This window comes from Nerophis lumbriciformis, linkage group LG26 (genome assembly GCF_033978685.3).
Source record: "Nerophis lumbriciformis linkage group LG26, RoL_Nlum_v2.1, whole genome shotgun sequence".
Classification (NCBI taxonomy): domain Eukaryota; kingdom Metazoa; phylum Chordata; class Actinopteri; order Syngnathiformes; family Syngnathidae; genus Nerophis; species Nerophis lumbriciformis.
In genome coordinates, this window is record NC_084573.2 from 38,409,281 (window position 1) to 38,432,600 (window position 23,320).

The 23,320-nt window shown below is 40.4% G+C and overlaps 1 protein-coding gene across 1 annotated transcript; it reads right to left on the reverse strand.

Moving 5' to 3' along the window:
• Window positions 1-1,740: 1,740 nt before the first annotated feature.
• LOC133623503 (thrombomodulin) lies at window positions 1,741-4,115 on the reverse strand. Its single transcript, XM_061986714.1, has one exon. It carries the CDS (start codon window positions 4,088-4,090, stop codon window positions 2,981-2,983), a length of 1,110 nt encoding a protein of 369 aa, XP_061842698.1. The 5' UTR covers window positions 4,091-4,115; the 3' UTR covers window positions 1,741-2,980.
• Window positions 4,116-23,320: the final 19,205 nt, after the last annotated feature.

Below are 23,320 nucleotides of genomic sequence, written 5' to 3' on the forward strand. Positions count from 1 at the left end.
TCCAACAGGACAATGACCCCAAACACACCTCAAAAGTTGTAAAGGAATCAGGCTAGAATGAAGGTTTTAGAATGGCCTTACTTAAAGGTGTGGACAATGCTGAAGAAACAAGTCAATTTTTGGGGGGAGTTTCCAATCATTTCTATAGACCACAGAGCTTTCCTCCAGAAGGTCTTATCTTTGTCCATGTGATGTCAGATGAAACAAAAATGGAACTGTTTGGCCACAATACCCAGCAATATGTTTGGAGGAGAAAAGGTGAGGCCTTAAATCCCAGGAATACCACGCCCACCGCCCAGAATTACCTCCAAATTCTTCAGGACAAGCTAAAATCATCAGCATGGAGGTTGGGTCTTGGGCGCAGTTGGGTGTTCCAACAGGACAATGACCCCAAACACACCTCAAAAGTTGTAAAGGAATGGCTAAATCAGGCTAGAATGAAGGTTTTACAATGGCCTTACTTAAAGGTGTGGACAATGCTGAAGAAACAAGTCCATTTTTTGGGGGAGTTTCCAATCATTTCTATAGACCACAGAACTTTCCTCCAGAAGGTCTTATCTTTGTCCATGTGATGTCAGATGAAACAAAAATGGAGCTGTTTGGCCACAATACCCAGCAATATGTTTGGAGGAGAAAAGGTGAGGCCTTAAATTCCAGGAATACCATGCCTACCGCCCAGAATTACCTCCAAATTCTTCAGGACAAGCTAAAATCATCAGTTGGGTCTTGGGCGCAGTTGGGTGTTCCAACAGGACAATGACCCCCAAACACACCTCAAAAGTTGTAAAGGAATGGCTAAATCAGGCTAGAATGAAGGTTTTAGAATGGCCTTACTTAAAGGTGTGGACAATGAGGTCCACTTTATTTACCGTTCTTTCAAAAACCTCCGCAACGTGACGCCACTTCCGCTCTTAGCGCCTTCAAAATAAGAGCTCGAGGCATATACTGTATAACAGCGCATAACAGGAACTTAACATCACAAAGAGGAAAGCCCATGAAAATAGGTAACAAAAGTTTATTTAATAAGAAGCCAAAAAGTGCAAAAACAATCATGTTCGTGTTGGAGGAGTTGTGAATTAGGTACACCTGCAGTCTGCAGGTGTACCTAATGTTGTGGCCCTGCAGTCATTCACAACTCCTCCAACACCAACATTATTGTTCTTGCACTTTTTGGCTTCTTATGAAATAACTTTTTTAAATAGATTCAATCTTGCACGTGGAAAGTTTAAGTGTGGGCTTTAATTGATATAACAATTCTACGGCGGGGGTGCAGGAGGCGAGCCTCAGCCAGTGCGTCTTTTGCAGCCCTTTTATGATCGCTCAGCACAAGAAATACGTTACACACATACAGTTGTTGACAAAATACACTGTACATTATATACCTCAGCTAACTAAACTATGGAAATGTATAATATAACTCATATAGCAATACAGTCTCACTGCACAGCAGGCCAGCAGTTAGCCGAGTCATTGCGCAATCCATGTTGAGGCACTGAGTGACGTGCCTCAACTGGCTGCTGATCACCGCACCGTCTCTTCTCAGTATTTGAACGGCAAATGTGAAAATTCAGCGATTTTGAATAAAAATAATCTAAAACTGGTGAAGTTAAATGGAAAATAACTTTATAGTATAATCACTGGATACATTTAACAATTTAATGTATATTTTTTTCTTTTTACATTTTTTTTCTTTCTATGATGGCCTCACCTGCCTCTAGTGACTGCACGTCACTGCTCCTGAGTATAAGTCGCACCCCAGGTCAAACTACGAAAAAAACTGCGACTTATAGTCCGAAAAATACGGTATTTCGATTTCCTCTGGCTAATAAGCTAAGCCGGCATGAACGTTGACATGTGGGACTTGTAGTTATCTTATAGCAGCTGGCTCGTGTGCAATAGCTCCCGTAGCTCGGATATTTACATATATCCGAATTTAAGTGTTACTTCTTTTATTTCATAATCATATTACAAAACAGCTAGTGTTTTTCTTCCAATTGTGGTCTTTTGGTTGTCTGCAAATACTGTGTGCTAAACCTTGAGTGTGGAAGGTAAGAAAGAGAGATACTCCTTCCTCTTATCTATCCTTATGTCCAGGTGCGGAGGACAATGGGTTTTGTGTTTGGGCTGGAGGGACAAGACTGCGAGGGTGGGAGGGAGAGAGACTTGATAGAGGAGAGGGTTTTTCATTGGAAGGGGGGCAGACCATCTTAGCGGCGCGATTGAATGTTCTATGCTGGACTGGTCTCAGTATATTGTCGGAGGCAGATATTTACATATATCCGAATTTAAGTTGTACTTCTTTTATTTCATAGTCATATTTGAAAACAGCTCGTGTTTTCCATTTCTTCCCTTGCTGCTCTGTCTGCAAGTAAACTGTGTGTGTTAACCTTGAGTTCTTTGGAATGTGTTTTGACTAGCATTTGTTTTGTCTACAGAGAGGGAACGAGAGAGAGGGTGGTGGGATCGGGAAGACGGACCATTTTGGGTGGCGCGATAGAATGTTCTGTGGTTAGACTGGTCTCAAAAAGTATATTTGCAAAGCTTTGAAAATATACAACAAAATACCTATTCTGTCTCTGGTGGTTTTTCAACTCAGCTTTAAGTGTCGTAAAGAGCTCGGGAGCGAATTGTGACTTGAATTCCCTGGGAGGAACAACTGGTCCAAAACGCAACAATATTTACAAAGCTTTGCAAATATATTACAAAATACCTATTCTGTCTCTGGTGGTTCTTCTACTCAGCTTTAAGTGTCGTAAAGAGCTTGGGAGCGAACTGCGACTTGAATTCCCTGGGAGGAACAACTGGTCCAAACGCAACAGTTTCCAAAGGTTACAATCCTGGTATTTAATTGAGTTAGGGTGAAAACTTCCATCCACTAGAAAATGCATATAATGCTGGATTACTTGTTAATAATAACATCAAATCCAACCAATTGAGTGAGTCAAGGCACAAGCTGGAACCAGTGTTGGTATTTTCAGCACTAAGAATTTCCCACTGCAGTACCTGACATTTGGTTGGAACTTTGCTCTCTGCGCTTCTGGCGCCTAACAACACAAACCCTCACCACGCATGTAAACACCACCACGCACAAAGCGGCAAAGATCCACAGCCAGATAAAAGTGCCCGTCGGCGCGGAGGAACCTTTGGTGTGGTTGTCGGGTTTAGCGTAGCCTTTGACGGACGGAGTGGTGAGGACAAAATGCCTCTCCGTTGCTTCGACGCAGTCCACCAGGTCTTTGAGCACGTAGCCGTCCTTACAGGCGCAGTAAAAACCTCCAAATGTGTTTTTACACTCTTGTTCACATGCGTCCATCAGGCATTCGTTGATGTCCTCGCAGATTTTGCCGTTTAAGATGAAGCCGTCGGGGCAGAAGCAAGCAGTGTTGGAGTTTCTCTCGCAGACGGCGGGGCATCTCTCCCGGGCACAGTGGATCTTACACCTCCTGGGGTCCGTGCGGTCGGGGGCAAATCCTCTGAAGCAGGAGCATTTGAAGCCGCCGGTGACGTCGGTGCAGTTTTGCTCACACGGGCCATCCGAGCAGCCCTTGGAGCTCCGGAAAAAATCCCCATCGGACAGTTCTTGCGCCTGGCATGCGTCTTTGTGGTGGGTTCTGCACAGGAAGCCGTCGATTCTCTCCGAGCACGGCCTTTCCGTGAGCTTCTGGTCGTCCGAAAGCGACACGCAGCGCGGCGAACAGACCCTGACAGAGTCTTTCCAGGTGACGAGAGATGGGAGGAAGTGGCTGTGTCTGCCACCAGAGGTCCACTCGTAGCCTCTCATGGGAGCCGAGAGGCTGCTGCAGGCGTCGGTCGGTAAGTACAGTCCAATCCAGAAGCTTCCGCCCAGTTCTTGCCTCACAACATCGAGTAATCTCTCATCTCCCGCTGATTGAAACGCCATTAGCTCTCCTTTCCCGGCTCGGCATCTCTGCTCGGCCGTCGTGAAATCCACCCGGTCTCGGCTGACGACCAAGCAGTCGCTCCCGATGCAAAAAGGTCTGCAAGTGGCGGTCGATTCCCAACAAAGGCCGACTCGGATGGAGCACATCAGAGGCAACGCCATGAGCGTTTGGATACGCAAGCAGGCCATGTCGCCGTGCTCTAGTTCATCTTTAAAATGTTGGCTTGTTCGTGGCCAGCTCGGGAGTCCGGCAGGATGCTGCGGAAGGAACGTTCAAGGCGGGAAGGAAATGAGATAAAGACTTAACTGCTGTGTTTTTCCAGTGTGAGGCCCAGGGACCATGGCACTTAAAACAAACTACACTACTTATATTTACACAAAACATAATTGACTCTACAGAAAACTTGGTCAATAAGAGCAAATACAGATATGTATTTATGAGTTTGTTCATAGAAAATGGATGGATGGATTATCCCAAAATCAAAGCACTCTCCACCTCACTGCTGTTTTTGTCTAACTCTTAGACATCCTTCGAACATTTCTAGTCTCATATCAGCTGGTCCATCTCAATACTACAATGGAACTTGGCTGACTCACGCTGACATAATCGGTTGTCAACATAACTGGAAACAGCCATTGTTTGAAGACAGACGTGAAAGTGTGTGACTGAGACATACGGTCGCCATCAAAAGTGTACATACACTTGTAAAGAGTCCAGTCCATAGTGGATCTAACATAATAGTGGAGAGTCCAGTCCATAGTGGATCTAACATAATAGAGTGAGAGTCCAGTCCATAGTGGATTTAACATAATAGTGAGAGTCCAGTCCATAGTGGATCTAACATAATAGTGTGAGAGTCCAGTCCATAGTGGATTTAACATAATAGTGGAGAGTCCAGTCCATAGTGGATCTAACATAATAGAGTGAGAGTCCAGTCCATAGTGGATTTAACATAATAGTGAGAGTCCAGTCCATAGTGGATCTAACATAATAGTGTGAGAGTCCAGTCCATAGTGGATTTAACATAATAGTGAGAGTCCAGTCCATAGTGGATCTAACATAATAGTGTGAGAGTCCAGTCCATAGTGGATCTAACATAATAGTGTGAGAATCCAGTCCATAGTGGATCTAACATAATATTGTGAGAGTCCAGTCCATAGTGGATCTAACATAATAGTGTGAGATTCCAGTCCATAGTGGATCTAACATAATAGTGAGAGTCCAGTCCATAGTGGATCTAACATAATATTGTGAGAGTCCAGTTCATAGTGGATCTAGCATAATAGTGTGAGAGTCCAGTTCATAGTGGATCTAACATAATAGTGAGAGTCCAGTCCATAGTGGATCTAGCATAATAGTGTGAGAGTCCAGTCCATAGTGGATCTAACATAATAGTGAGAGTCCAGTCCATAGTGGATCTAGCATAATAGTGAGAGTCCAGTCCATAGTGGATCTAACATAATAGTGAGAGTCCAGTCCATAGTGGATCTAACATAATAGTGTAAGAGTCCAGTCCATAGTGGATCTAACATAATAGTGTGAGAGTTCAGTCTATAGTGGATCTAGCATAATAGTGAGAGTCCAGTCCATAGTGGATCTAACATAATAGTGAGAGTCCAGTCCATAGTGGATCTAACATAATAGTGTGAGAATCCAGTCCATAGTGGATGTAACATAATATTGTGAGAGTCCAGTCCATAGTGGATCTAACATAATAGTGTGAGATTCCAGTCCATAGTGGATCTAACATAATAGTGAGAGTCTAGTCCATAGTGGATCTAACATAATATTGTGAGAGTCGAGTCCATAGTGGATCTAACATAATAGTGACAGTCCAGTCCATAGTGGATCTAACATTATAGTGTGAGAGTCCAGTCCATAGTGGATCTAGCATAATAGTGTGAGAGTCCAGTCCATAGTGGATCTAACATAATAGTGTGAGAGTCCAGTCCATAGTGGATCTAACATAATAGTGAGAGTCCAGTCCATAGTGGATCTAACATAATAGTGTGAGAGTCCAGTCCATAGTGGATCTAACATAATAGTGAGAGTCCAGTCCATAGTGGATCTAACATAATAGTGTGAGAGTCCAGTCCATAGTGGATCTAGCATAATAGTGTGAGAGTCCAGTCCATAGTGGATCTAACATAATAGTGAGAGTCCAGTCCATAGTGAATGTAACATAATAGTGTGAGAGTCCAGTCCAAAGTGGATCTAACATAATAGTGAGAGTCCAGTTCATAGTGGATCTAACATAATAGTGTGAGTCCAGTCCATAGTGGATCTAACATAATAGTGTGAGAGTCCAGTCCATAGTGGATCTAACATAATAGTGTGAGAGTCCAGTCCATAGTGGATCTAACATAATAGTGTGAGAGTCCAGTCCATAGTGGATCTAACATAATAGTGAGAGTCCAGTCCATAGTGGATCTAGCATAATAGTGTGAGAGTCCAGTCCATAGTGGATCTAACATAATAGTGAGAGTCCAGTCCATAGTGGATCTAGCATAATAGTGAGAGTCCAGTCCATAGTGGATCTAACATAATAGTGAGAGTCCAGTCCATAGTGGATCTAACATAATAGTGTAAGAGTCCAGTCCATAGTGGATCTAACATAATAGTGTGAGAGTTCAGTCTATAGTGGATCTAGCATAATAGTGAGAGTCCAGTCCATAGTGGATCTAACATAATAGTGAGAGTCCAGTCCATAGTGGATCTAACATAATAGTGTGAGAATCCAGTCCATAGTGGATGTAACATAATATTGTGAGAGTCCAGTCCATAGTGGATCTAACATAATAGTGTGAGATTCCAGTCCATAGTGGATCTAACATAATAGTGAGAGTCTAGTCCATAGTGGATCTAACATAATATTGTGAGAGTCGAGTCCATAGTGGATCTAACATAATAGTGACAGTCCAGTCCATAGTGGATCTAACATTATAGTGTGAGAGTCCAGTCCATAGTGGATCTAGCATAATAGTGTGAGAGTCCAGTCCATAGTGGATCTAACATAATAGTGTGAGAGTCCAGTCCATAGTGGATCTAACATAATAGTGAGAGTCCAGTCCATAGTGGATCTAACATAATAGTGTGAGAGTCCAGTCCATAGTGGATCTAACATAATAGTGAGAGTCCAGTCCATAGTGGATCTAACATAATATTGTGAGAGTCGAGTCCATAGTGGATCTAACATAATAGTGACAGTCCAGTCCATAGTGGATCTAACATTATAGTGTGAGAGTCCAGTCCATAGTGGATCTAGCATAATAGTGTGAGAGTCCAGTCCATAGTGGATCTAACATAATAGTGTGAGAGTCCAGTCCATAGTGGATCTAACATAATAGTGAGAGTCCAGTCCATAGTGGATCTAACATAATAGTGTGAGAGTCCAGTCCATAGTGGATCTAACATAATAGTGAGAGTCCAGTCCATAGTGGATCTAACATAATAGTGTGAGAGTCCAGTCCATAGTGGATCTAGCATAATAGTGTGAGAGTCCAGTCCATAGTGGATCTAACATAATAGTGAGAGTCCAGTCCATAGTGAATGTAACATAATAGTGTGAGAGTCCAGTCCAAAGTGGATCTAACATAATAGTGAGAGTCCAGTTCATAGTGGATCTAACATAATAGTGTGAGAGTCCAGTCCATAGTGGATCTAACATAATAGTGTGAGAGTCCAGTCCATAGTGGATCTAACATAATAGTGTGAGAGTCCAGTCCATAGTGGATCTAACATAATAGTGAGAGTCCAGTCCATAGTGGAGCCAGCAGGAGACCATCCCGAGTGGAGACGGGTCAGCAGCGCAGAGATGTCCCCAACCGATGCACAGTATATAAGTGTTATAATGAAGGCAACACATGGCGTAAGTGTCCATATTAGCTATATTAGCCTACTATCAAAATGACTTCAAAAGTCTTATATAAGTGTTATAATGAAGACAACACATGATGTAAGTGTCTATATTAGTTATATTAGCCTACTATCAAAATGACTAAAAGTCTTATATAAGTGTTATAATGAAGACAACACATGATGTAAGTGTCTATATTAGCTATATTAGCCTACTATGAAAATGACTTTAGAAGTCTTATATAAGTGTTATAGTGAAGGCAACACATGATGTAAGTGTCTATATTAGCTATATTAGCCTACTATCAAAATGACTTTAAAAGTCTTATATAAGTGTTATAATGAAAACAACACATGATGTAAGTGTCTATATTAGCCTACTATCAAAATGACTTTAAAAGTCTCATTTAAGTCTTATAATGAAGACAACACATGATGTAAGTGTCTATATTAGTTATATTAGCCTACTATCAAAATGACTAAAAGTCTTATATAAGTGTTATAATGAAGACAACACATGATGTAAGTGTCTATATTAGCTATATTAGCCTACTATGAAAATGACTTTAGAAGTCTTATATAAGTGTTATAGTGAAGGCAACACATGATGTAAGTGTCTATATTAGCTATATTAGCCTACTATCAAAATGACTTTAAAAGTCTTATATAAGTGTTATAATGAAAACAACACATGATGTAAGTGTCTATATTAGCCTACTATCAAAATGACTTTAAAAGTCTTATATAAGTGTTATAATGAAGACAACACATGATGTAAGTGTCAATAATAGCTGTATTAGCCTACTATCAAAACGACTTTAAAAGTCTCATATAAGTGTTATAATGACGACAACACATGACGTAAGTGTCTATATTAGCTATATTAGCCTACTATGAAAATGACTTTAGAAGTCTTATATAAGTGTTATAGTGAAGACAACACATGATGTAAGTGTCTATATTAGCCTACTATCAAAATGACTTTAAAAGTCTTATATAAGTGTTATAATGAAGGCAACACATGATGTAAGTGTCTATATTAGTTATATTAGCCTACTATCAAAACAACTTTAAAAGTCTTATATAAGTGTTATAATGAAGACAACACATGATGTAAGTGTCTATATTAGCTATATTAGCCTACTATCAAAATTACTTTAAAAGTCTTATATAAGTGTTATAATGAAGGCAACTTATGATGTAAGTGTCTATATTAGCCTACTATCAAAATGACTTTAAAAGTCTTATATAAGTGTTATAATGAAGGCAACACATGATGCAAGTGTCTATATTAGTTATATTAGCCTACTATCAAAATTACTTTAAAAGTCTTATATAAATGTTATAATGAAGGCAACACATGATGTAAGTGTCAATAATAGCTATATTAGCCTACTATTAAAATGACTTTAAAAGTCTTATATAAGTGTTATAATGAAGACAACACATGATGTAAGTGTCTATATTAGCTATATTAGCCTACTATCAAAATGACTAAAAGTCTTATATAAGTGTTATAGTGAAGGCGACACATGACGTAAGTGTCTATATTAGCTATATTAGCCTACTATCAAAATGACTTTAGAAGTCTTATATAAGTGTTATAATGAAGACAACACATGATGTAAGTGTCTATATTAGCCTACTATCAAAATGGCTTTAAAAGTCTTATATAAGTGATATAATGAAGACAACACATGCCGTAAGTGTCTATATTAGCTATATTAGCCTACTATCAAAATGACTTTAAATGAAGGCAACACATGATGTAAGTGTCTATATTAGCCTACTATCAAAATGACTTTAAAAGTCTTATATAAGTGTTATAATGAAGACAACACATGATGTAAGTGTCTATATTAGCCTACTATCAAAATGACTTTAAAAGTCTTATATAAGTGTTATAATGAAGACAACACATGATGTAAGTGTCTATATTAGCCTACTATCAAAATGACTTTAAATGAAGGCAACACATGATGTAAGTGTCTATATTAGCCTACTATCAAAATGACTTTAAAAGTCTTATACAAGTGTTATAATGAAGACAACACATGATGTAAGTGTCTATATTAGCCTACTATCAAAATGACTTTAAATGAAGGCAACACATGATGTAAGTGTCTATATTAGCTATATTAGCCTACTATCAAAATGACTTTAAAAGTCTTATATAAGTGTTATAATGAAGACGACACATGATGTAAGTGTCTATATTAGCCTACTATCAAAATGACTTTAAATGAAGGCAACACATGATGTAAGTGTCTATATTAGCCTACTATCAAAATGACTAAAAGTCTTATATAAGTGTTATAATGAAGGCAACACATGACGTAAGTGTCTATATTAGCTATATTAGCCTACTATCAAAATGACTTTAGAAGTCTTATATAAGTGTTATAATGAAGGCAACACATGACGTAAGTGTCTATATTAGCTATATTAGCCTACTATCAAAATGACTTTAGAAGTCTTATATAAGTGTTATAATGAAGGCAACACATGACGTAAGTGTCTATATTAGTTATATTAGCCTACTATGAAAATGACTTTAAAAGTCTTATATAAGTGTTGTAATGAAGGCAACACATGACGTAAGTGTCTATATTAGCTATATTAGCCTACTATGAAAATGACTTTAAAAGTCTTATATAAGTGTTATAATGAAGACAACACATGACGTACGTGTCTATATTAGTTATATTAGCCTACTATCAAAATGACTTTAAAAGTCTTATATAAGTGTTATAATGAAGGCAACACATGACGTAAGTGTCTATATTAGCTATATTAGCCTACTATCAAAATGACTTTAGAAGTCTTATATAAGTGTTATAATGAAGGCAACACATGACGTAAGTGTCTATATTAGTTATATTAGCCTACTATGAAAATGACTTTAAAAGTCTTATATAAGTGTTGTAATGAAGGCAACACATGACGTAAGTGTCTATATTAGCTATATTAGCCTACTATGAAAATGACTTTAAAAGTCTTATATAAGTGTTATAATGAAGACAACACATGATGTAAGTGTCTATATTAGTTATATTAGCCTACTATCAAAATGACTTTAAAAGTCTTATATAAGTGTTATAATGAAGGCAACTCATGATGTAAGTGTCTATATTAGCTATATTAGCCTACTATCAAAACGACTTTAAAAGTCTCATATAAGTGTTATAATGAAGACAACACATGACGTAAGTGTCTATATTAGCTATATTAGCCTACTATGAAAATGACTTTAAAAGTCTTATATAAGTGTTATAATGAAGACAACACATGACGTAAGTGTCTATATTAGCTATATTAGCCTACTATGAAAATGACTTTAAAAGTCTTATATAAGTGTTATAATGAAGACAACACATGATGTAAGTGTCTATATTAGCCTACTATCAAAATGACTTTAAATGAAGGCAACACATGATGTAAGTGTCTATATTAGCCTACTATCAAAATGACTAAAAGTCTTATATAAGTGTTATAATGAAGGCAACACATGACGTAAGTGTCTATATTAGCTATATTAGCCTACTATCAAAATGACTTTAGAAGTCTTATATAAGTGTTATAATGAAGACAACACATGATGTAAGTGTCTATATTAGCCTACTATCAAAATGACTTTAAATGAAGGCAACACATGATGTAAGTGTCTATATTAGCCTACTATCAAAATGACTAAAAGTCTTATATAAGTGTTATAATGAAGGCAACACATGACGTAAGTGTCTATATTAGCTATATTAGCCTACTATCAAAATGACTTTAGAAGTCTTATATAAGTCTTATAATGAAGGCAACACATGATGTAAGTGTCTGTATTAGCCTACTATCAAAACGACTTTAAAAGTCTTATATAAGTGTTATAATGAAGGCAACACATGACGTAAGTGTCTATATTAGCTATATTAGCCTACTATGAAAATGACTTTAGAAGTCTTATATAAGTGTTATAGTGAAGGCAACACATGATGTAAGTGTCTATATTAGTTATATTAGCCTCCTATCAAAATTACTTTAAAAGTCTTATATAAGTGTTATAATGAAGGCAACGCATGATGTAAGTGTCTGTATTAGCCTACTATCAAAACGACTTTAAAAGTCTTATATAAGTCCTATAATGAAGGCAACATATGATGTAAGTGTCTATATTAGCCTACTATCAAAACGACTTTAAAAGTCTCATATAAGTGTTATAATGAAGACAACACATGATGTAAGTGTCTATATTAGCTATATTAGCCTACTATCAAAATGACTTTAAAAGTCTTATATAAGTCTTATAATGAAGACAACAAATGATGTAAGTGTCTATATTAGTTATATTAGCCTACTATCAAAATGACTTTAAAAGTCTTATATAAGTGTTATAATGAAGGCAACACATGATGTAAGTGTCTATATTAGTTATATTAGCCTACTATCAAAATGACTTTAAATGTCTTATATAAGTGTTATAATGAAGGCAACACATGATGTAAGTGTCTATATTAGCCTACTATCAAAATGACTTTAAAAGTCTTATATAAGTGTTATAATGAAGGCAACACATGATGTAAGTGTCTATATTAGCTATATTAGCCTACTATTAAAATGACTACGTGTCATTAACAGAAATGTTGAAATGTGATTTTTATTCTACACATTTTTGCAACAATGGAAAACATTAGTAAAACTTCTCAGAAGGTGAGATAACTCCTGGAAATGGTGTGTTCACGTTAAAGGAAATGGCAGGCTGTCTTGTTTTAATAGATTTATTACAATCTTTGCAAGCTGGGTAACGTTGGCTGTGGTCTGGAACAACATGGCACAAAAACAACTATGAGTAATGCAGATAATGTGTCTATAAATTATATACAAAGAGGATAAAAGTAAAATAAATTAAATGAGTTCAAAAATACCTACAAACGAGGCATAATGATGCAATATGTACATACAGCTAGCCTAAATAGCATGTTAGCACTGATTAGCACTCCAACAAGTCAATAACACCAACAAAGCTCACCTTTGTGCATTCACGCACAGCATAAAACCTTTGGTGGACAAAATGAGACAAAGGAGGAGTGGCATAAAACACGTCTTTCTGTGGCAGCGTCGTAGAAAGTTGTACATGTAAACAGACTACGGCGAGTTCAATGTCCGCCGAAATTAGTAGGACAACATGGCGCTCGCCAAATACTCTCACCAGTGTAGCACAGGGGTGTCAAACTGGGCCACATGGAGAACAATCTACTCCCGAGTGGGCCGGACTGGTACGATCACGGCACGATAACTTAAAAATAAAGACAACTTCAGATTGTTTTCTTAGTTTAAAAAAAAAAAAATAGGGGTGTCAAAAGTACGGCCCAAGGGCCAGGACAGGTTTTATCCGGTCCGTGGGATGAGTTTGCTAATTAAAAAAAAATGACATTTTTGAATGAAACAGCTGTTTTAAATGTGTCCACTAGATGTCACAATCAGTCCAGGGAAATGATCAGACTACATAATTAACATTCTGGAATTTCATTTTGATATAATTGTTTTATTTTGATAGATTGAAATCCTCCTCTCTGAGCTGCCACCTTAACGTGGTAGAGGAGTTTGCGTGTCCCAATGATCCTAGGAGCTATGTTGTCCGGGGGCTTCCATGCCCCCTGGTAGGGTCTCCCAAGACAAACAGGTCCTAGGTGAGGGATCAGACAAAGAGCAGCTCGAAGACTTCTATGGAAATGCAAGAACCGAGACTCAGATTTCCCTCGCCCGGACGCGGGTCACCGGGGCCCCCCTCCGGAGCCAGGCCCGGAGTTGGGGCACGATGGCGAGCGCCTGGTGGCCGGGCCTGTCCCCATGGGGCCCGGCCGGGCACAGCCCGAAGAGGCAACGTGGGTCCCCCCTCCAATGGGCTCACCACCCATAGCAGGGGCCATAGAGGTCGGGTGCAATGTGAGCTGGGCGGTAGCCGAAGGCAGGGCACTTGGCGGTCCGATCCTCGGCTACAGAAGCTAGCTCTTGGGACGTGGAACGTCACCTCGCTGGGGGGGAAGGAGCCTGAGCTAGTGCGCGAGGTAGAGAAGTTCCGGTTGGATATAGTCGGACTCACCTCGACGCACAGCAAGGGCTCTGGAACCAGTTCTCTCGAGAGGGGATGGACTCTCTTCCACTCTGGCGTTGCCAGCAGTGAGAGGCGACGGGCTGGGGTGGCAATTCTTGTTGCCCCCCGGCTCAGAGCCTGCATGTTGGAGTTCAACCCGGTGGACGAGAGGGTAGCTTCCCTCCGCCTTCGGGTGGGGGGACGGGTCCTGACTGTTGTTTGCGCTTACGCGCCAAACAGCAGCTCAGAGTACCCACCCTTTTTGGATTCACTCGAGGGAGTACTTGAGAGTGCTCCCCCGAGTGATTCCCTCGTTCTACTGGGGGACTTCAACGCTCATATTGGCAACGACAGTGAAACCTGGAGAGGCGTGATTGGGAAGAATGGCCGCCCGGATCTGAACCCAAGTGGTGTTTTGTTATTGGACTTTTGTGCCCGTCACGGATTGTCCATAACGAACACCATGTTCAAGCATAAGGGTGTCCATATGTGCACTTGGCACCAGGACACCCTAGGCCGCAGTTCTATGATCGACTTTGTAGTTGTGTCATCGGATTTGCGGCCTCATGTTTTGGACACTCGGGTGAAGAGAGGGGCGGAGCTTTCTACCGATCACCACCTGGTGGTGAGTTGGCTGCGATGGTGGGGGAGGATGCCGGACAGACCTGGCAGGCCCAAACGCATTGTGAGGGTTTGCTGGGAACGTCTGGCAGAGTCTCCTGTCAGAGAGAGTTTCAATTCCCACCTCCGGAAGAACTTTGAACATGTCACGAGGGAGGTGCTGGACATTGAGTCCGAGTGGACCATGTTCCGCACCTCTATTGTCGAGGCGGCTGATTGGAGCTGTGGCCGCAAGGTAGTTGGTGCCTGTCGTGGCGGTAATCCTAGAACCCGTTGGTGGACACCGGCGGTGAGGGATGCCGTCAAGCTGAAGAAGGAGTCCTATCGGGTTCTTTTGGCTCATGGGACTCCTGAGGCAGCGGACAGGTACCGACAGGCCAAGCGGTGTGCGGCTTCAGCGGTCGCGGAGGCAAAAACTCGGACATGGGAGGAGTTCGGGGAAGCCATGGAAAACGACTTCCGGACGGCTTCGAAGCGATTCTGGACCACCATCCACCGCCTCAGGAAGGGGAAGCAGTGCACTACCAACACCGTGTATGGTGCGGATGGTGTTCTGCTGACCTCGACTGCGGAAGTTGTGGATCGGTGGAGGGAATACTTCGAAGACCTCCTCAATCCCACCAACACGTCTTCCTATGAGGAAGCAGTGCCTGAGGAATCTGTGGTGGGCTCTCCTATTTCTGGGGCTGAGGTTGCTGAGGTAGTTAAAAAGCTCCTCGGTGGCAAGGCCCCGGGGGTGGATGAGATCCGCCCGGAGTTCCTTAAGGCTCTGGATGCTGTAGGGCTGTCTTGGTTGACAAGACTCTGCAGCATCGCGTGGACATCGGGGGCAGTACCTCTGGATTGGCAGACCGGGGTGGTGGTTCCTCTCTTTAAAAAGGGGAACCGGAGGGTGTGTTCTAACTATCGTGGGATCACACTCCTCAGCCTTCCCGGTAAGGTCTATTCAGGTGTACTGGAGAGGAGGCTACGCCGGATAGTCGAACCTCGGATTCAGGAGGAACAGTGTGGTTTTCGTCCTGGTCGTGGAACTGTGGACCAGCTCTATACTCTCGGCAGGGTCCTTGAGGGTGCATGGGAGTTTGCCCAACCAGTCTACATGTGCTTTGTGGACTTGGAGAAGGCATTCGACCGTGTCCCTCGGGAAGTCCTGTGGGGAGTGCTCAGAGAGTATGGGGTTTCGGACTGTCTGATTGTGGCGGTCCGCTCCCTGTATGATCAGTGTCAGAGCTTGGTTCGCATTGCCGGCAGTAAGTCGGACACGTTTCCGGTGAGGGTTGGACTCCGCCAAGGCTGCCCTTTGTCACCGATTCTGTTCATAACTTTTATGGACAGAATTTCTAGGCGCAGTCAAGGCGTTGACGGGATCCGGTTTGGTGGCTGCAGGATTAGGTCTCTGCTTTTTGCAGATGATTTGGTCCTGATGGCTTCATCTGGCCAGGATCTTCAGCTCTCACTGGATCGGTTCGCAGCTGAGTGTGAAGCGACTGGGATGAGAATCAGCACCTCCAAGTCCGAGTCCATGGTTCTCGCCCGGAAAAGGGTGGAGTGCCATCTCCGGGTTGGGGAGGAGATCTTGCCCCAAGTGGAGGAGTTCAAGTACCTCGGAGTCTTGTTCACGAGTGAGGGAAGAGTGGATCGTGAGATCGACAGGCGGATCGGTGCGGCGTCTTCAGTAATGCGGACGCTGTATCGATCCGTTGTGGTGAAGAAGGAGCTGAGCCGGAAGGCAAAGCTCTCAATTTACCGGTCGATCTACGTTCCCATCCTCACCTATGGTCATGAGCTTTGGGTTATGACCGAAAGGACAAGATCACGGGTACAAGCGGCCGAAATGAGTTTCCTCCGCCGGGTGGCGGGGCTCTCCCTTAGAGATAGGGTGAGAAGCTCTGTCATCCGGGGGGAGCTCAAAGTAAAGCCGCTGCTCCTCCACATGGAGAGGAGCCAGATGAGGTGGTTCGGGCATCTGGTCAGGATGCCACCCGAGCGCCTCCCTAAGGAGGTGTTTAGGGCATGTCCGACCGGTAGGAGGCCACGAGGAAGACCCAGGACACGTTGGGAAGACTATGTCTCCCGGCTGGCCTGGGAACGCCTCGGGATCCCCCGGGAGGAGCTGGACGAAGTGGCTGGGGAGAGGGAAGTCTGGGCTTCCCTGCTTAGGCTGCTGCCCCCGCGACCCGACCTCGGATAAGCGGAAGAAGATGGATGGATGGATGGATGGATTGAAAATCAACATTATCACATAATGTATTCAGAAAATATAAATAAGGACAAATAAAGTATATACAGGTAAAAGCCAGTAAATTGGAATATTTTGAAAAACTTGATTTATTTCAGTAATTGCATTCAAAAGGTGTAACTTGTACATTATATTTATTCATTGCACACAGACTGATGCATTCAAATGTTTATTTCATTTAATTTTGATGATTTGAAGTGGCAACAAATGAAAATCCCAAATTCCGTGTGTCACAAAATTAGAATATTACTTAAGGCTAATACAAAAAAGGGATTTTTAGAAATGTTGGCCAACTGAAAAGTATGAAAATGAAAAATATGAGCATGTACAATACTCAATACTTGGTTGGAGCTCCTTTTGCCTCAATTACTGCGTTAATGCGGCGTGGCATGGAGTCCATGAGTTTCTGGCACTGCTCAGGTGTTATGAGAGCCCAGGTTGCTCTGATAGTGGCCTTCAACTCTTCTGCGTTTTTGGGTCTGGCATTCTGCATCTTCCTTTTCACAATACCCCACAGATTTTCTATGGGGCTAAGGTCAGGGGAGTTGGCGGGCCAATTTAGAACAGAAATACCATGGTCCGTAAACCAGGCACGGGTAGATTTTGCGCTGTGTGCAGGCGCCAAGTCCTGTTGGAACTTGAAATCTCCATCTCCATAGAGCAGGTCAGCAGCAGGAAGCATGAAGTGCTCTAAAACTTGCTGGTAGACGGCTGCGTTGACCCTGGATCTCAGGAAACAGAGTGGACCGACACCAGCAGATGACATGGCACCCCAAACCCTCACCCAACCATGCAAATTTTGCATTTCCTTTGGAAATCGAGGTCCCAGAGTCTGGAGGAAGACAGGAGAGGCACAGGATCCACGTTGCCTGAAGTCTAGTGTAAAGTTTCCACCATCAGTGATGGTTTGGGGTGCCATGTCATCTGCTGGTGTCGGTCCACTCTGTTTCCTGAGATCCAGGGTCAACACAGCCGTCTACCAGCAAGTTTTAGAGCACTTCATGCTTCCTGCTGCTGACCTGCTCTATGGAGATGGAGATTTCAAGTTCCAACAGGACTTGGCGCCTGCACACAGCGCAAAATCTACCCGTGCCTGGTTTACGGACCATGGTATTTCTGTTCTAAATTGGCCCGCCAACTCCCCTGACCTTAGCCCCATAGAAAATCTGTGGGGTATTGTGAAAAGGAAGATGCAGAATGCCAGACCCAAAAACGCAGAAGAGTTGAAGGCCACTATCAGAGCAACCTGGGCTCTCATAACACCTGAGCAGTGCCAGAAACTCATCGACTCCATGCCACGCCGCATTAACGCAGTAATTGAGGCAAAAGGAGCTCCAACCAAGTATTGAGTATTGTACATGCTCATATTTTTCATTTTCATACTTTTTTGTATTAGCCTTAAGTAATATTCTAATTTTGTGACACACGGAATTTTGGATTGTCATTTGTTGCCACTTCAAATCATCAAAATTAAATGAAATAAACATTTGAATGCATCAGTCTGTGTGCAATGAATAAATATAATGTACAAGTTACACCTTTTGAATGCAATTACTGAAATAAATCAAGTTTTTCAAAATATTCTAATTTACTGGCTTTTACCTGTATACTAGTAACTGCAACAGGTAATTGTAAAAAAATAAATACAAAATCAACATTATGATTTGTACATTTTCAGAATGTGCTTGTTCTATTTTTAAACAAAACAATCTGAAGTTGTCTTTATTTTTAAGTTATCGTGCCGTGATTTTACCAAATCTACTTAGGAGTAGATTTTTCTCCATGTGGTTCCCCCATCTAAAATGAGTTGACACCCCTGGTACAAATCATAATGTTGTTGTTTTTCTTTTTAAATTACCTGTTGCGGTTAATAGTATTCTATCTTTATTTGTCCCTGTTTATATTTTCTGAATAAATTATGTGATAATGTAATTTTCAATCTATAAAGACAAAAAACTTACCGGATGTTATTTATGTAGCATTTTCCTCGACTGGTGCACTAACATGTCATTTATTTTGTACATATGTGACATCATCTACAAAGATACAAAGAATTGCTATTGCGACATCCAGTGGACACATTTAAAACTGCAGTTTTTTTAAATTCAAAAATTCATTTTTTATACTTACCCAACTCATCTGGCGGCCCGGATAAAACCTGTTCACGGCTCTGATCCGGCCCTCGTTTGACACCCCTGGTGTAGCATGTTGAATATAAACACTGGGATTTCTAACAATTAGGACGGTTTTAAAGCCGCGGGTTGCCGACCCGAAATTAATAATGTTTGGTAAGAAAAATAGGCCGCAATGTAAACACAATGGCGTTATTTAGAACATGGCGTTATATGGTATGAGGGGCCGTTAGGGACATTATTCATGTTTATGTGAGAGCATTTCAGTAGTGTATGTAAGAGCATTTCAGTAGTGTTTATAAGAGCATTTCAGTAGTGTATGTAAGAGCATTTCAGTAGTGTTTATAAGAGTGTTTCAGTAGTGTATGTAAGAGCATTTCAGTAGTGTTTATAAGAGCATTTCAGTAGTGTATGTAAGAGCATTTCAGTAGTGTTTATAAGAGTGTTTCAGTAGTGCATGTAAGAGCATTTCAGTAGTGTTTATAAGAGTGTTTCAGTAGTGTATGTAAGAGCATTTCAGTAGTGTTTATAAGAGTGTTTCAGTAGTGTATGTAAGAGCATTTCAGTAGTGTTTATAAGAGCATTTCAGTAGTGCATGTAAGAGCATTTCAGTAGTGTTTATAAGAGTGTTTCAGTAGTGTATGTAAGAGCATTTCAGTAGTGTATGTAAGAGCATTTCAGTAGTGTTTATAAGAGCATTTCAGTAGTGTATGTAAGAGCATTTCAGTAGTGTATGTAAGAACATTTCAGTAGTGTTTATAAGAGCATTTCAGTAGTGTATGTAAGAGCATTTCAGTAGTGTATGTAAGAGCATTTCAGTAGTGTTTATAAGGGTGTTTCAGTAGTGCATGTAAGAGCATTTCAGTAGTGTTTATAAGAGTGTTTCAGTAGTGTATGTAAGAGCATTTCAGTAGTGTTTATAAGAGTGTTTCATTGTGTATGTAAGAGCATTTCAGTAGTGTTTATAAGAGCATTTCAGTAGTGTATGTAAGAGCATTTCAGTAGTGTTTATAAGAGTGTTTCAGTAGTGTATGTAAGAGCATTTCAGTAGTGTATGTAAGAGCATTTCAGTAGTGTTTATAAGAGCATTTCAGTAGTGTATGTAAGAGCATTTCAGTAGTGTATGTAAGAGCATTTCAGTAGTGTTTATAAGAGCATTTCAGTAGTGTATGTAAGAGCATTTCAGTAGTGTTTATAAGAGCATTTCAGTAGTGTATGTAAGAGCATTTTAGTAGTGTTTATAAGAGTGTTTCAGTAGTGTATGTAAGAGCATTTCAGTAGTGTTTATAAGAGCATTTCAGTAGTGTATGTAAGAGCATTTCAGTAGTGTTTATAAGAGTGTTTCAGTAGTGTATGTAAGAGCATTTCAGTAGTGTTTATAAGAGCATTTCAGTAGTGTATGTAAGAGCATTTCAGTAGTGTTTATAAGAGCGTTTCAGTAGTGTATGTAAGAGCATTTCATTAGTGTTTATAAGAGTGTTTCAGTAGTGTATGTAAGAGCATTTCAGTAGTGTTTATAAGAGCATTTCAGTAGTGTATGTAAGAGCATTTCAGTAGTGTATGTAAGAGCATTTCAGTAGTGTATGTAAGAGCATTTCAGTAGTGTATGTAAGAGCATTTCAGTAGTGTTTATAAGAGCATTTCAGTAGTGTATGTAAGAGCATTTCAGTAGTGTTTATAAGAGCATTTCAGTAGTGTATGTAAGAGCATTTCAGTAGTGTATGTAAGAGCATTTCAGTAGTGTTTATAAGAGCATTTCAGTAGTGTATGTAAGAGCATTTCAGTAGTGTATGTAAGAGCATTTCAGTAGTGTTTATAAGAGCATTTCAGTAGTGTATGAAAGAGCATTTCAGTAGTGTTTATAAGAGCATTTCAGTAGTGTATGTAAGAGCATTTCAGTAGTGTATGTAAGAGCATTTCAGTAGTGTTTATAAGAGCATTTCAGTAGTGTATGTAAGAGCATTTCAGTAGTGTTTATAAGAGCATTTCAGTAGTGTATGTAAGAGCATTTTAGTAGTGTTTATAAGAGTGTTTCAGTAGTGTATGTAAGAGCATTTCAGTAGTGTTTATAAGAGCATTTCAGTAGTGTATGTAAGAGCATTTCAGTAGTGTTTATAAGAGTGTTTCAGTAGTGTATGTAAGAGCATTTCAGTAGTGTTTATAAGAGCATTTCAGTAGTGTATGTAAGAGCATTTCAGTAGTGTTTATAAGAGCGTTTCAGTAGTGTATGTAAGAGCATTTCATTAGTGTTTATAAGAGTGTTTCAGTAGTGTATGTAAGAGCATTTCAGTAGTGTTTATAAGAGCATTTCAGTAGTGTATGTAAGAGCATTTCAGTAGTGTATGTAAGAGCATTTCAGTAGTGTATGTAAGAGCATTTCAGTAGTGTATGTAAGAGCATTTCAGTAGTGTTTATAAGAGCATTTCAGTAGTGTATGTAAGAGCATTTCAGTAGTGTTTATAAGAGCATTTCAGTAGTGTATGTAAGAGCATTTCAGTAGTGTATGTAAGAGCATTTCAGTAGTGTTTATAAGAGCATTTCAGTAGTGTATGTAAGAGCATTTCAGTAGTGTATGTAAGAGCATTTCAGTAGTGTTTATAAGAGCATTTCAGTAGTGTATGAAAGAGCATTTCAGTAGTGTTTATAAGAGCATTTCAGTAGTGTATGTAAGAGCATTTCAGTAGTGTATGTAAGAGCATTTCAGTAGTGTATGTAAGAGCATTTCAGTAGTGTTTATAAGAGCATTTCAGTAGTGCATGTAAGAGCATTTCAGTAGTGTTTATAAGAGCATTTCAGTAGTGTATGTAAGAGCATTTCAGTAGTGTATGTAAGAGCATTTCAGTAGTGTTTATAAAAGCATTTCAGTAGTGTATGTAAGAGCATTTCAGTAGTGTATGTAAGAGCATTTCAGTAGTGTTTATAAGAGCATTTCAGTAGTGCATGTAAGAGCATTTCAGTAGTGTTTATAAGAGCATTTCAGTAGTGCATGTAAGAGCATTTCAGTAGTGTTTATAAGAGCATTTCAGTAGTGCATGTAAGAGCATTTCAGTAGTGTTTATAAGAGTGTTTCAAAAAGATTTCAGTTGTTTGTGTGAGAGCATTTCAGTAGTGTATGTAAGAGGTAATTCTGAATAATGTCCCTAACGGCCCCTCATAATATGGGAGTGCACTGTCTCCAACTGTGAGTGTCATCAGTAGACTGTTTTGACCAACGGCTCTTTGCTGACATACTTTTTTTCTCTATTTCTGATAATACAGTGGTGGTCAAAAGTGTACATACACGTGTAAAGAACATCATGCCACACTTTGAATCAAAACCAAACAAGAATGACAAACCCATTTCGGGAGAACATCTGCACCTTAACACAACATAAACACAACAGAACAAATACCCAGAATCCCATGCAGCCCTGACTCTTCCGGGCTACATTATACACCCCTGCTACCACCAAACCCCGCCCCTACCCCAACCCTGCTCCCTCACACACCATTTTTGTGGCTCCCATTGTTTTCTTTAATTTGTGAAACTGGTCAAAATGGCTCTTTGACTGGTAAAAGTTGCCGACCCCTGTTCTAGCCTGATTCCTTTACCACTTTTGAGGTGTGTTTGGGGTCATTGTCCTGTTGGAACACCCAACTGCGCCCAAGACCCAACTGATGATTTTAGCCTGTCCTGAACAATTCATCATCATCATCATTTCTTTTTGTTCCTTTCATGAAAAAGCATATATACAAGCCACGTACAGTTGACACTTTCATTGTTTTTTGTTTCTTATACACCTTCTCAATTTTCACATTGTTCATGGATAAACTAACTTCTATCTTTCTTTTATTACTGAATTCTGAGGTAATCCTGCTTTTTCATTGTCCCATTAACTCTCTGTAAAGCAGCAGTTCCATTGGCAGCAAAACAGGCCCAGAGCATAATACTACCACCACCGTGCTTGACGGTAGGCATGGTGTTCCTGGGATTAAAGGCCTCACCTTGCTCATTGTCATTTCTGTATTATTTTTTATTTTTCGCTAACTGCTTATTTGCTATTACTTTTACCATCATGTTTGTACATGTCGTATTTGCTGATGTTGCTCTATTGTTGTTGTTGTTGTTGTTTGCTGTTGTTGTTTTTGTCTCTCTGTCTAATCCCCCTCTTGTCCCCACAATTTCCCCCTCTGTCTTCTTTTTTTTCCTCTTTCTATCCCCTCCTGCTCTGGCCCGGCTGCACTAAATGATAATATAAATACATTTAATAAAGTCAAATACAAATAAGGTAACAAGAGAAGTATCCTACCTTTCTCTTTTGTAAAGTAAATCTGAACAGCCGACATGGGCATCTACATCAACTATATGATTTGCCTGAGAAGCTGGACAGGACACAAAAAAAAAAAAAAAGGCCTCACCTTTTCTCCTCCAAACATATTGCGGGGTATTGTGGCCAAACAGCTCCATTTTTGTTTCATCTGACCACAGAACTTTTCCTCTAGAACAGTG